The sequence below is a fragment of the Colletotrichum aenigma genome, assembly GCF_013390185.1.
Source record: "Colletotrichum aenigma strain Cg56 chromosome Unknown KSG_Cg56_contig06, whole genome shotgun sequence".
Classification (NCBI taxonomy): domain Eukaryota; kingdom Fungi; phylum Ascomycota; class Sordariomycetes; order Glomerellales; family Glomerellaceae; genus Colletotrichum; species Colletotrichum aenigma.
The window spans coordinates 456589-469962 of NW_023500912.1; the positions used below are offsets into that span (position 1 = coordinate 456589).

General features: G+C 51.3%; 6 protein-coding genes across 6 annotated transcripts; 5 read left to right on the top strand and 1 right to left on the bottom strand.

The window, feature by feature from the left end:
• Positions 1-334: 334 nt before the first annotated feature.
• Positions 335-1659, top strand: CGCA056_v009137 (uncharacterized protein; the record flags this gene model as incomplete). The annotated part of the gene is made up of 2 exons (XM_037324384.1): positions 335-682; positions 1444-1659. The coding sequence occupies 2 exons, from the start codon at positions 335-337 to the stop codon at positions 1657-1659; spliced, it is 564 nt and encodes a 187-aa protein (XP_037177119.1).
• A 576-nt stretch (positions 1660-2235) lies between these two features.
• On the bottom strand, positions 2236-3548 carry CGCA056_v009138 (Tocopherol O-methyltransferase; the record flags this gene model as incomplete). Its single annotated transcript, XM_037324385.1, has 4 exons — positions 2236-2404; positions 2459-2576; positions 2638-3188; positions 3403-3548. The coding sequence occupies 4 exons, from the start codon at positions 3546-3548 to the stop codon at positions 2236-2238; spliced, it is 984 nt and encodes a 327-aa protein (XP_037177113.1).
• Positions 3549-4599: 1051 nt separating this feature from the next.
• On the top strand, positions 4600-5738 carry CGCA056_v009139 (uncharacterized protein; the record flags this gene model as incomplete). Its single annotated transcript, XM_037324386.1, has 4 exons — positions 4600-4946; positions 5004-5027; positions 5188-5434; positions 5487-5738. 4 exons carry the CDS (start codon positions 4600-4602, stop codon positions 5736-5738), a joined length of 870 nt encoding a protein of 289 aa, XP_037177114.1.
• A 1178-nt stretch (positions 5739-6916) lies between these two features.
• On the top strand, positions 6917-7627 carry CGCA056_v009140 (uncharacterized protein; the record flags this gene model as incomplete). The annotated part of the gene is made up of 2 exons (XM_037324387.1): positions 6917-7124; positions 7182-7627. The coding sequence occupies 2 exons, from the start codon at positions 6917-6919 to the stop codon at positions 7625-7627; spliced, it is 654 nt and encodes a 217-aa protein (XP_037176676.1).
• Positions 7628-8373: 746 nt separating this feature from the next.
• CGCA056_v009141 (Polyubiquitin) lies at positions 8374-9675 on the top strand (the record flags this gene model as incomplete). The annotated part of the gene is made up of 2 exons (XM_037324388.1): positions 8374-8692; positions 8753-9675. The coding sequence occupies 2 exons, from the start codon at positions 8374-8376 to the stop codon at positions 9673-9675; spliced, it is 1242 nt and encodes a 413-aa protein (XP_037176675.1).
• A 1308-nt stretch (positions 9676-10983) lies between these two features.
• On the top strand, positions 10984-11457 carry CGCA056_v009142 (uncharacterized protein; the record flags this gene model as incomplete). Its single annotated transcript, XM_037324389.1, has 1 exon — positions 10984-11457. The coding sequence occupies one exon, from the start codon at positions 10984-10986 to the stop codon at positions 11455-11457; it is 474 nt and encodes a 157-aa protein (XP_037176700.1).
• Positions 11458-13374: the final 1917 nt, after the last annotated feature.

The following is a 13374-nucleotide window of genomic DNA, read 5'->3' on the forward strand; positions in this document are numbered from 1 at the left end:
TCAATCAAGGTCCAGAACATTGACTACGACCTCTGTAGATTAAAAGCTGAAAGGCAAATTTGGTTCGTCGCTGCCGGGGTAATTTGCTGGATATATCTGCCCAATTAACCGATACCGCCTCGCCAGCTACCACCATGTTAAACGGTCTAGACTCCCTTCCTTGCTGGAAGACCGCAGCGATAGCGACCCAGATTTGGCTGCCTCCCGAGACTCTGATTCGTGCCATCATAAGCTCCGTGGATGTATAAGAGGAGCTGCCTTCCCCCCATCGACTTGCGTACATCGTAAGTTGCCTCTAGCGACACACCCGTCGACATCGAGCCTTCCAGCAACAATGCTAAAGATGATCCTACTTCCGCTACTCCTATATTTGGCAGCTGCCGCTGCCTCCGCTGCCCGAATCAGATCCCTCACGCACAGCGGCCCTGGCTGTCCCCAAGATGCCCGAGTGACATGGTCCGGCGACCTCAGCGACCTGACGATCACGCTGCCCGACTTTAGCGAGTCTCTTGCGGCTGGCCAGATGACGAGCTGCCAGGTTCACTTGCTCGTCGACCAGGGTGAGTCCGGGAAGTCGCTGGTGCTGCAGGACGTTGTCGTCCGCGGCGGGCTCTACTTGAGCCCCAACTCCAAGGTTGACTTTTACACGACGGCATACTGGAGCGAGACAGCGTCTCATACGGTAAGTCGTGTTATCATCGCATGCTGGGATAATCTCTCTCAAGATTCTGATATATCGGTTTTCAAGGTAACGAAGCAGACGAGCACGTCCTCGGGGTCCAGCGCTGTTGTTCGGAATGTAGCTATCGCTCAGCGCCTAGAGTCATCGTCGCCTTGCGTTGGTAGCGATGGTTATGTGGGCATTCTGAATGTTACTTTCCGGATCATCGCGCAGGAAGGCGGTAGAGTGGTGTTTGGTAGGGAGCGCGTTTCCTCAACGTCACCTGTGACAGAGGCGCTTTCCTTTGCCTGGCAGAGCTGCTAAGTCAAGCTAGTATGGTATTGGTTTGACAACTTGGCGGGACTTTGGAAAGGAAACAAGCAATACCATCCGCGCTTTTTCATCCTATTGAAGACCAGGTGTCGTCCTATTGGTTGCGGTTCAGTAACAGGTTCATGTAAGTCGTTGTGGCACTAGCCCTGTTTTCGATTCACGACATCGCGGCTGGAACTGTCGATGTTCTGCGACTGAAAGCTACTGTCGTGCGGGTGTCCTGCGAAAGTCATAGACTTGATGGAGGCGAAGACGTGACAACCCAGCTTGGCATGCCTTGAGAAATCTCTCGATATACTGGAATCTCCAAATGCTACACTTATCATTATGAGATCTATTTGTATTCTTATCGTCTCATTTATCATCAAATATATCGTTAATAAACCTATCATCAGCGAGACCATCTTAGACTAACCATTCCCTGTCTAAACATTCCCGAAATGAGCTAGCAGTTCCCGGCCGAAAATATCCCGTCCGAACATTTCCTAGCCAAACATCTCGTAGCTCAACATTCCCTCGTCGTCGTCGTCATCGCCGCCGCTGCCGTCGTCCTCGTTGTCGCTATTACTACATGTATCTTTGTTTCTGGTGTCATCGTTGTTGCTGTTATTGTCGTTGCCGCTGCTGGTATTATTATTATGACTTCTACTTCACAGCAAATATAGCCGCGCAGGCATAGGAAAATCAGGTGGTCTCTTGATTTGGGTACCCGAAGAGCTAACCAAAAGTCAGCTGCGGCTATTTGCAGCTCACTTTGAACAAGGATAGTGCCTGGCATCACGATAGAACGTGGCTAAGAGAATTGTATCAAAGCAGTCTCTGTAGTATGCCTCACGGTGTCTACGTTACCTATGCTCGCACACGAGGCGCTTGGTACATTTGAACTACGTCTGAGACCGCATTTACCTTCCTGTCCTTTGAAGCATGGCTCAGATAGGATACGTAATCTTTCTTATTCGAAAAGTCAGTTCTTCTGACGCCACCTCGCTGAGTAACGCATCGCACGAATGTAGAGGCTGAAGACCTGGCTGTCTGATGATGAACGACATAAAAAATACAGGCTGATCACCGCAGATCATTTCTAGTCAACTGATCATCGAAACTGAGAGAACACACATGATTGGGCAAACCTGATCCAAGGTGCTTCTCAATTCAATCATCTGTCGTGAATGCATATAGTGGTTCCATTCGAAGCAAGCATCCGAAAATTCAGTTCGGCGCCGTATTTCACACCCGCCATCTCAGTTTCCACCGGGTTTCTCGAAGGAGATCACAGCGTACTGGAAGGTCCCGTTCGCGTAACCTCGCCTCATCGCGCGGAAGGATTGCAGAAAGGCGATGCCGTCGCGGCCCTGGCTAAAGGCGAAAGCCCACAGTGAGGGGTTCTGGATGAGAGACCACGTAATATCCCTGAAGCACATGTTAGCGACCACACGCCAAAGTGTAACACAGGCGGGTCTTTACCAGGTTCTTGCGACGTCTTTGCTAATGTCTTTGGGCCCATCAAGTAGATCGAGTCCGCCTTTCTTCGCCAGGTCGACATATCCCTGCTGCGTGCACATGGGTGGGAGTAGCATGCCGTCTGTGAGAATTTGGTTAGCTTGAATGGGACCAAGAGCTGTGTGTGTAGAGCACGTCCTCACCCTCAATTGGCTTGATGTCATTGTTGAAATCTGTCTCGCTCAGGTTCTCGGCCTTGAACCAGTCCGCCAACGCCAGTTTGCCGCCAGGTCTCAGAACTTTAGAAGTGTTCTCGAAGAAAAGCGCCTTGTTGGGGAAATGGCTGAGAGCCTCACTGATCCAGACGGCGTCGAACGAGCCCCCCTGCCCAGCAAAAAAGTCACCCATCTTCTCTGCGTCAAGCTCGATGAAGCGCACCTTGCCTCGACCAAGCTTGATGAAGCCATCGACGTCGGACTCCACCTCGTTCTTTTCTTGGTCTTTTGCCGCCTCAGCCTTGGTGAGTCGGTTTGCGATCTCGACTTGCTTGGTCGAGATGGTGATGCCGGTCACGGTGCACCCCAACGTCGAGGCAAGGTATCGGGAGGTGCCGCCGATTCCGCACCCGACATCCAGAACTGTGCTGTTGTCGCCTACTTTGGAGATTCTGAGGAGCAGCTGGATGAGGTTGACCTGAGCTTCCTCTTTGGTCTGAGAATTGTTCTCCCAGTAGCCGTGGTGGATGTGCTCGCCCCTGCAAACAGGCAATGTTAGATAGTGTTCAACTTGAAAGTCATGCGTTGCTTCCGAGAGTTGCTAAGGGAAGCTGCTATGCCACCCGGGTGTCGGGCTGTGGAGCGAACTTGTGTTCGGACGAGAGGATGAACTCTCCAATTGCCAGGTATTCTGCATCCCAGGCCAATACCAAGCACATCCTTCAGAATAGTTTCGCACGGAGGAAAGCGTACCAGAGGCTCAGATAATAATCACTCGCAAGATCATAGTGCAGCTTGATCCTGTCCTTCAAGGCCTGCATCGTGGAGTGAGCCAAGCCGAGCGGGGTGTCATATTGCTGGCTGAGCGGCGTGGTAGAGCTGTCTACCGCGGCGGCCATGTTGGAGACAGAGGCCGAATGGGTGTTAAATAGTAAAGGGTTTGGGTTATGTATGAGTTCAATGGCTCACTTGCGACGATGATTCAGAAATAAGTGATTCCAGCGACTGATCCAAATGACGGAGCGGATGAATAGCTGGGAGCTTCGGGAGCTTGGGTGCTGGGTGACGGGCCATTGGTCGTCCCGTGTCCCGCGGCCCGGCCTCGGTAAAGGTACTTGACTAGCCATACTACTTCGTCTCTTGAGGATGTACTCGGTTTAGGTAATTGAGGTGTGAGGACGTGACCTTACCTTACTCAACACGTTGGGTAAGGGGAGGAGCAGAGAGACGTCAGCTTTCCGTTGGGAAACTCTGGAAGCTAAAACGCCCAACTGCATGAGGCAGGTGCACGTCCCCTCGTCCGTTGCTGCGCACAGATCAAGACACTGGACTTATCTAATCATTGCTTATGTCATTGGCGTGTGCGTCAGTCAAGCCACAGCACCAGCCGCGGCACTAGCCACTTCTCAAAGCTTCGACACGCTGGGCCAAGCCTCCTAAAAATAGCCGGCAAGTTCACCCGATCCCCAAGACCCAAGCCGGCCAACGCCGCCGCCGTGGGCAGCCCCAGCCACTCAGCACAGCGTCGGCACATGTCGCATGGTGGCAGTGCAGGCCAGTGCCGGACGCCGGGGTGGGGCCGTTCATCTGCCAAACCTTTTCTTCGTAAGGCGACAGCAGCGTCAGTGCAGCGCACTCTGGTCGCCAGCAAGGAAAAAAAAAGGGGCCCGGGGAGAAACAGGGGCTGATTACGGGGGGAATGCAGCCCAGCCTCAGCCCAGCCCGTGTCCGCCGCGTAATGCTTGTTTACGTATTTTTGCGTGTGCATTGCTTTGACGATCGCTTGTTTTAAAAGTCATTCGGTCCCTCCAGAAGAACTTGCTGACGACCTGTCTTTTTTCCTGTTTGCTCTCATTCAGCACTTGGCCTGCCAACCGCTGCTACTCGGTCGCTACAACACTCGTTCTCGCGCACACACCTACACTCGCTTTCTCACCAATCCGCCGAATCATGGCGCCAGTCAACCCAACGACGGCGCGACAAACGCTTGCTCGCGCCAGTAATGTCGCTAATATGGTATGGAAAAGGGCAGCCATATTAGCTGCGCCAGAAGTCGCGCGCGCGACCCACCATGCATTGGCTCGCCGTGACTTGAGTGTCAACTCAACTCAGGGTGTCACCCTTGGTGTTATCGCAGCATACGTCGTCGCCATCGCCATTCTTTGGAACGTTCCGTATCTTCGAAATATTCTTTGGCCTTTTAAGATGCTCACGGTAGCGTTTCACGAGTTTGGCCACGCCATCACCGCGTGTTGTACCGGCGGTCGTGTTGTATCAATCACACTGGATCCTAATGAGTAGGTATCATCAAAAGCTTCATCATGAAAACATTGTTTTACTGACAAAAATATCAGAGGGGGAGCCACATTGATGAAGGGGTTCGTTTTATTTCATTTCTCATGAATTTTGCGATGCTGGCGATGTAATTTATGTTGTTGTTGCTGAAACTACGATCAACCATGACCTGAATCGACGGCGGGGCCTGAACGGACACGCTGCTTTCTTCATTCGAACGGTCCGCTGACTATTTTCATTCAGAGGTGTTCAAGCTATCACTTTGCCGGCTGGTTATCTCGGTTCCTCGCTCATCGGAGGTCTGCTCATCTTTTGCGGCTTCAACATCAACGCATCCAAGATCGCGTCCATGGTCCTCGGAGTCTGTTTCCTACTCACACTTTGGTGGGGAAAACGAGACTGGCTCACTATTCTGACGGTTCTTCTCGCTGTCGGGCTGCTTGTTGCTGCATGGTTCATTTCTCATGCTCAAGCTTTGAGATTCGTTGTTGTGGGTAGTGCCCGACCCAGACCAAACTTCCCAAAAGCTAACGCGGCAGCAGCTCTTCCTCGGAGTAATGTCCGCTCTTTACTCTGCTTGGGATATCTGTGACGACCTCATCATGCGAAAAGTAAACAGCTCGGATGCAAGCGTTTTTGCCCAGCGATACGGCGGTTCATCTCGATGCTGGGGCCTTATCTGGGTCTTCATCAGTCTCTGCTTCATGGCAATCGCCATTGTAGCCGGCATTGCTGCCTTCCCTCAGAGCTTCTCTGAACAGGAGAGCGACTCGCAGAAGTTTTTGCCCACCTAAATCGGTTCGATGCGCAAAGGTGCCATGTCACAATGAAAAGGATTAGAGGCTCATGGGGCTTCTACGAGCAAGCGATGATTTCCGCGACTCTGATCGGGTCTCAGAAATTACCGGTTCCGTCTGCAGAAGGCCTCCCACATTCCGGACTCCGAGACCTATCGCCGAGGTCCGGGCGGAGACAGATACTGACGACCCGCCAGGGCCACCGTGGACAACGAGCCACGGCCGGCGGAGACTCAAAATTACAGAGGAAGAGCAACTCAGGCTGAGAGTCGACGGCGACGGCGAGGAGGAGGAGGAGGACGACGACGACGACGGTGACGATGACGATGAAGATGACGACAACAGCGAAGACTGCTCATGACTTGGCCAATGGAAACAGCGGAGCGCTGGGAAAAGACGCAAGACTCGAGAACCAGACTATGATGAGACAAACATCAACGATGAAGCTCTTTCAGGAAACGGTTTCAATACGTATTTCAACACAGCAAAGTGGTTTGTTGTTATCCAGCGGAAATCCAGAGATTTGCTGTCCAGGATTAATAGCAGTTGTAATGCACAGTTCAGCATAACGCCATTATACAAAGGAACTGCGCACCGCAATTGACCTATTGTCATCTCTTTCACAGTTTGATGTCGCGTGATAGTTTCACATGAAACTAAATAATAGTGTGGCCAAGTGAACAATGACAGATGAAGAATCGGAGACGGAATACAAGCGACTGGAGAATTAGACACTGGAGAAGGCAACCAAGAATGGCGGACGAGACCAGTCGCTGGCTGGATTGAAACGGATCTCAACGCCACTAGGAACACTCGGCGTCGTTCGAGAAAGAGCATTGTATCTTCATGTTGACACTTGGGTGGTTGCCTGGAACACGTGTGGTAGGGAACTCGGCACCAGAAGCACAAAGAAGGGTCGACTGAGAACGTTGACGAAGAGAGCCCGCTCTTTCCCCCATTCTCGAAGGCAGGCACCTTCGCCAGTCAGGTAACTCGTTCTTTCTCACTCTATCGTTGCCCCCGTCTGGCAACTTCCCGACTTGTCGCTCAAACCCACAGAACTCGACTGGACGTCGGACATCACTACTACTACTTCTCAACCTTAATTGGCTCATCGCTTTGCTCCTTCCCAAGGAAACCCACTCGCACCAGATTAGTCGCGCTTGGCTCACACGATGTCTCGTCAGAAGCAACATGCCAAAATCCTGCCCCACGACCCGGGCAAGAAGGTCAGGCTCCGGACCAAGAAGGTTCCTAAACCTGGAAAGCCTCACCGATCGACACCCCATGCGCGTCCTGCGCCGGCTCCTCGAACTCCCGCTCGAGTGTCTCGTCCTGTGCGGAAGAGTAAGACAGCTGCTCGCTATCATTCTACTGACGACGGTATGCCTGTTCACATCTTTTCTGGGCAACAACGGCTGACGTGATCTTCGAATTCAGATAGCTCTGACGGATCATACGCTTCCACCAACAATGAACACTACTTACCCAACTCCTCGTCAGACGACTCGGTAGTTGCGCTCGATGTCGATGATGACGAGGTTGCAAGTATCCAGTCCCAGACAGACCGTTACAATACTACATCTTCGCGTCAAACCACCGCCCAGATACGCCCCCGATCTTCCGCATTCGACCGCCAAACAGCAACGACTAGTCCATTCAGACCTACCGCAGCAACCCAAGTCCGCTTGCAAATTCCAGCCATTCACAGAAACGAGAAGATCACGACTACCTCGAGCCGCGACTATGCCGCTGTGACATTCCTGGTTCGGAACGGCCCAGTAAACGACTTGCTCATTGAACGCGGCAAAAGGTTGCTGCAGGAGTTGTTTTCTGGCTGCGACGTTGATCCTACCACTACGAGCATGGTCAGCCTCGACGATTGATCAAGACCCGGCGGACCATTCGGACAGAAAGTTTGGATCATGAATCGCCCAGATGGATGAAGGATATCTTTTGGGGGGACGGCGGTGGCATGAAGCATCATTCTTTAGGACTTTTGTACCTGGTTTATGGGCAGCGAGCGTCTAATTTCGGGGATGGATCGGGATCTCTGCTTCGCTGTGCTTTTCTATCGTACCAAAAGGTTTTCTGGGCAATAGAACGGAATCTTGATAGTTACCCATACCATGGTCTCCCTGAAATAGTGATCATTCGCGCTTCCCGTCAGCATATGACCATGGTGCGTTGACTGACAATCTCGCTGTCAAAGAACGTAGCTGAGGAGGAAATGTAAACTACTGTCGTTGTCTTTGCTGTCGTCGTCTCTACTTTCATGATTGCTTCTACTTAGTATCCCATGACCATACTCAGCAGAATGGGCAGGTGGCCACTTCCAGAACGTACTCGGGTCTGCGTGGAGCCTTCCTGCCTTGAACCTTCGACAACAGTCAGCTTTGTTTTCACCGTTCCTTCCCCGATACAGGACCTCCTCGCCTTTAGGCTTCGGTCAAATTCTACCGAATAACTGAAATCTCTTCTTTGAACAATCATCTCAACAAGAGCTTTCCATTAATTTGGATCTCCCCATCGCAAGTCTCCCTCCTCACCATCGTTCTCCAACAGTCTGAATCTGTCATCGTCGCCTCTAACGCATATTCTTCCACGACTACGCTGACCAGCAAGCCTCGCCATGTCTGTGGCTATCATTGTTTTTGATCATCGTCGCCGCCTCATCGGACTTCCCGACTCGTATGAGTCGCTCATCCAAAAGGCGCGTGCGGAGTTCAATCTTGGAGATGCCGACTTGCTTGTTCAATTCACGCCCCCTTTCCTGGACCAAGAGGTCGAGCTTGATCCTACTGCCTCCCACGCCATCCCAAACGAAAGCATCCTCCTCTTCTCCAAGCTACATTCACAGCAAACTACGGATCCTGGACCAAAGAGAAAGCGGACGAAGACTGGGAAAGCCCCTCAGCCGACTTCAAGCTTCGTCGTTCACGTCAAAACAAGTATAACCCCTGTGCTCCCTCTTCACCCGATGTCTTTGTATGCTCACATGGATCCATTAGTGACTGGAAAGATCACCCCCATAGAAACCAAAGCCTCAGTCACGGTTGGGGAGCTCAAAACTCTATACTATGAATGGGAGAGCGCGCCTCCCGAGGCCCAACGACTCATCTTTCAGGGAAGTCAAATGGAGGATGATCGGACTTTGGCCTCCTACTCAGTCAAGAACAACGACTTGATTCATTTCGTTCCTAGACTTTGCGGGGGCAAGCCTGCCATTTACCTCATGTCTCCGACAAAACTCTCCTCTGTCTCCGTAGACGTTACCCTCACACAGCACTGGGGATTCTCTACTCTCTATCCGATCGTCAAGCCCGCGATCGTTTCTGGCAAATACCGCGTCACGTGGCAAGTCTCTGTATGCCCGGATGGCACGCTCGAGACTTTAGGAGCTTCAGGGACCAAGTTGCAGGGCAGCTACCTCTTTTGGGAAGCCGAGGCCTTCGCAGACGGATGCGTCGCTCCAGAACATTCAGCCGACTATCCTTTCAACCCTCAGAGCCCACACCTTTGCCTTAAGGGCCCAGCCGCGCACATATTGTCCTTCGACAAATTTCTGCCTTATCTCGATAAGGTCCTGCAGACCCTGACATTGACACCAGCCATGCGCACCGAGTTCATTGTGTACTGGTTGCCCAAGTTTATGAAAATCCGCGACAGGGGCCAAGATATTGCGTTCGACTTCGTGCCCCAATCAGACTTCCAGAAGGTTGCTCATTTGGAGATTGAGCCCCGACCTGACACAGTTGCTCGCGTCTTTCTCATCTTCCGTGGGGCATTCAAACAAACTCACGGACAGAAAACTCTGGCGGAACTAGAGGCCATTGATTGGTCTTCTAGAATCGGTATTGATGTGGCAGGAATGAAGAGTGCAGGCACTTTTCGGGCTCTGGAATGGGGTGGAATGGAAGTGATCACGGTTTAGATGGTTTAGCTCTGCTCTATCGCGAAGAATTTCCGGTCATAGGCCAGCATGTGCTTATCTTAGCATACCACGAAGCAAATCTCTGATACTTGAAACGTACTTTGGACCATGTCCTCTCGAACCCTTTGTCGCCACTCAGCAACTCCCCAATTCATGTTCATTCACGCTCGTCAATGCGCTTGTGCCTGTGACTAGCCAAGGACGACGGTTTGCTGTGGATGTTCGGCGTGCCTCCTTCCCCCTTACCTCCCGTTCGAATCTTTGTGGTCTCGTTAATGACGGGTTCGGGTTCAGAAGGCCCGTGGCGTGTACGAAGGCATTGTCGCTTGGAAACTGTAGTATGCAGACCAGTGATCTTTCAATTTCGGAGAACATGCATGGCGGCATCCAACCCGGCCTTCGTGGCCTTTGGTTTCTTGCTGACGTCGGGCGACCGTGTAGATCTGTCGATAGTCGTTGAGAAGCCGCGATGAGGCGCTTGATGCATGGCGGTAGCAGCTTCCATGAGTTCCAGGGTGTGCCTGGAGCGCAGGACGCGGCTTGGGGTGGTATGGGACTTGGCGACAGCGATGTTCTTAGTTAGGTTCAACGAGTCGCAGAAATTGAGATAGATTCGGACGAGGGGATTGTTCTTTTCGTGGCGGACTGCTGGAATTCTCATCGTTTGGCCTTCGGCGAGGATGATGGCAGAGAAGGAGACCTCGCCGGTTCAGGGACTCTTGTCAGCCATGTTGGATATCGGAGCAGAAAGGTGTATTTGCGAGAATGCTCATGGAAAACAATACTTCGCATAAGTAAGATGTGAAACAGATTTCAAGCAATTTTCAGCAGTGTTGCTAGATTTTCTAAGACGTAGGAGGCCCCCTTGCGGACTTTTCAGAGCGTCAGGAAGGTGGTGGGGGAATCTGGTCCTTCCCAAAGGAAAAAGAGGGTCGGGTGCTTCCAAGCCCAGGCCGTGCCGCTCTCTGAACTGCGTCTTGTTCATCATCAATGATAAAAACATCTGAAAAAAGCGAACAAGCGAGACATATACTGATTGGATGAGTGAAACTTGAAGGAGCCAGTAAGACTGCGTATTCTATCTCCGTTTATTCGGCGATGTTGAAAAGAACTAACCTGGACCATCCAACCAATAACAGGATGTGCCCTTCTCTGCCGAAGATATTGCAGAAAATCCACCTAGACAAACATCCTCCATTTGGAAAGCCCAAGAAAACTAAGAGTTGAAGCGATCGCCGGAAAGGTATGCCCGTCCGCCTGCATCAAACGATCCTCAAGAGCGACACCTAGCTAACAACGGCAGGCAACATGGACACAATCTCCCGCCAGTTCATCCAGAAATGGCGCTGCATTCCCACCGACAAACGCATCAGCGACGCCGCACTTGCTGCGCATATTGGAAAGTGCAACGGCAGGTCGTCATCTGTCGAATTATGCGAGGATCTTGAGAACGCCAGGTGGGCTCGACACATGCGACGCAAGTATGGCCCACGAGCTGAAGCCGCAGGCCTCACCGACGACCTCTACGCGGCCACGTCCTACAACGATTTCACCGCCCCCGAAAACTACCGTGGTTTTCTCGAAATCTTGAGATCCCATCTGAACGGCCCTAGAATGAATGCAAACGACATGGTTAAATGGGGAAAGGTGGCCCGAGAATGGATCGAGAGAGTGCTGAATTATATTCTTAAGATCAAGGAAGGCAGATTCGTTGTAGAGGAACACGAACGGGATGTCTACCTGATGGAGGCGGGTGGAAAAGACGTTGAAGACTTGCTTTGAAACGAGGGCTTTGCTGTTACTGCTATCCAAAGGACGAGGTTCTATTTACTAAAATTTCATTATGCCGGCCCCTTCTATGCTCATCGTTCAGGTCATGGTCTCTTCTATCGTCATCCTCATCGCCCTAATTATCCGCCTGGACCGAAAAGCTCTTAAAATTGGAGTCTAAATATCGAAGATTGTCCACAACCTAAGATCAATCCTAAAGGCGGCATAAAGAAATAGGATCAGAAGAACAGCAAAGTCCTCATTTTAAAAACACACTAGAACAGAGCTCACTCTTAAATTGAAGACTGGGGAGATATTATGAGTATTCCGTTGCTGACCAAATAAAAGGTTACGATTCAGATTCATCTCCTAGGTATTTGGGACCGTCTGCTTAGTTTTGATCTGAGCGAACAACGTCGCCACCGTGACCTTTTACCACCAACCATCATCAGTATGTATCACAGTTTTCTTGGCACCACATATACTAGTCATACGTGCAGCCATCAGCGGCTGTACTTGCCATAGTATATGTGCGGCCGGAACCCTCCTGGTCCTCCAGATATCGTTTTTCAGATGGATTGATCTTCGTCTTGTGCCAAAACTGGGACCTCAAAAGCTGGACAGCACGTTTCGCATTGTCGGCTGTGAGCAGAGGAACCGTCCCAGGTTTGCGTTGGTGGATGGCACGTACAAAAGCACCGCACAAATTCTGATCCGAATGTTCATACCAAAGCCAAGGCAATGGTATGAGCGGTTGGTGACGCAGCCATAGTTTGGTTGACAGTGCTAACTGAGCCAGAACTGTCCTGTATGTACTTGAGGAATCTTGCCATCGAATGGGTAGCCAATCATTTTGGCCCCAATGGGTAGTCAGAAACCATTCAAGTTGGGCTTTGGTAGCTTGTTTGATGTTGAGGTCTAGCTTTGGCTCCTGTGGGTGGCAGTGGATGATTTCGGTGTGTGTAAAGTAATCGCCAAGACCGTTGCCACCGCTGGCATAGCTGGATGGACTACACGATGCCCCTTGTTCCTGACGATCTCCCTGGCCAGCTTCATTTGAATTCAAGACCGTATCCCACCATGAGGGACTCGAAAGGCTGCTTTTCTCATGGTAATCGTAGTAATCATGCGCCGAGCACGACATGTTTCGGGGTAATGAACGTTGACAGTGACTAGTAAAACCTGGGGCTTTCTACTGAAGAGGGTCCGAAGGCTATATCGGTACGTTGGTGATGACGTGGGCTGAGTCTCGGGTGTGTTGGGGAGCGAGTGAAGGCGTAAAGTATAAAACGCTTGTTGAAAGCTACGGGTGAGAGGCGAGGTTTTATGAAGGCCAAACGAGAACATTTGGAAATCCTCGTACTGACAAGATACACCAATGCGAGCCCGAGTTATCAAGCGAAAATGGGCCACCTGCGATGTAAGATGAAAACGAGGCTCTGGCATTGACTTCATTGGTCGATTTGTTGTCTCTTCCTCCCTGTTCAAGCGGCAACGTAGCTGAACAGGAGAAGTCAACATGTGGTGCGTAACTGGACAGAACTCGAGACGAAAGAGTCTCTTTTCTCGCTTGGTTGAACGCGACTATTTCGGAGGCATCATGTCTTACAGCATGAGACCTATCGGATCCAGCTCCGCGAGCTAACTTTTCAACCCGTCAAATGGCGACTAAGTCACTCCTGCAGAACGAGGGACTATAGATGAGAATGTGTGTGTTTTAACATGACGAAGTGGGAAGGTTCGGCGATGGAGACCAAGTGAAGACGGCCTGCTCGCTACTTTCGGCGAGAACAAAAGATCGGCCAAAATAAGCAACTTTCCACTACCCTACCAAAGGACTGGGAGGAACCCGCCGGAGGGAATGGATGAGGTTACACAACATGCCACACTCACACACAAACCACCCTTGCGGGTGGTGCTTGGCTGTCG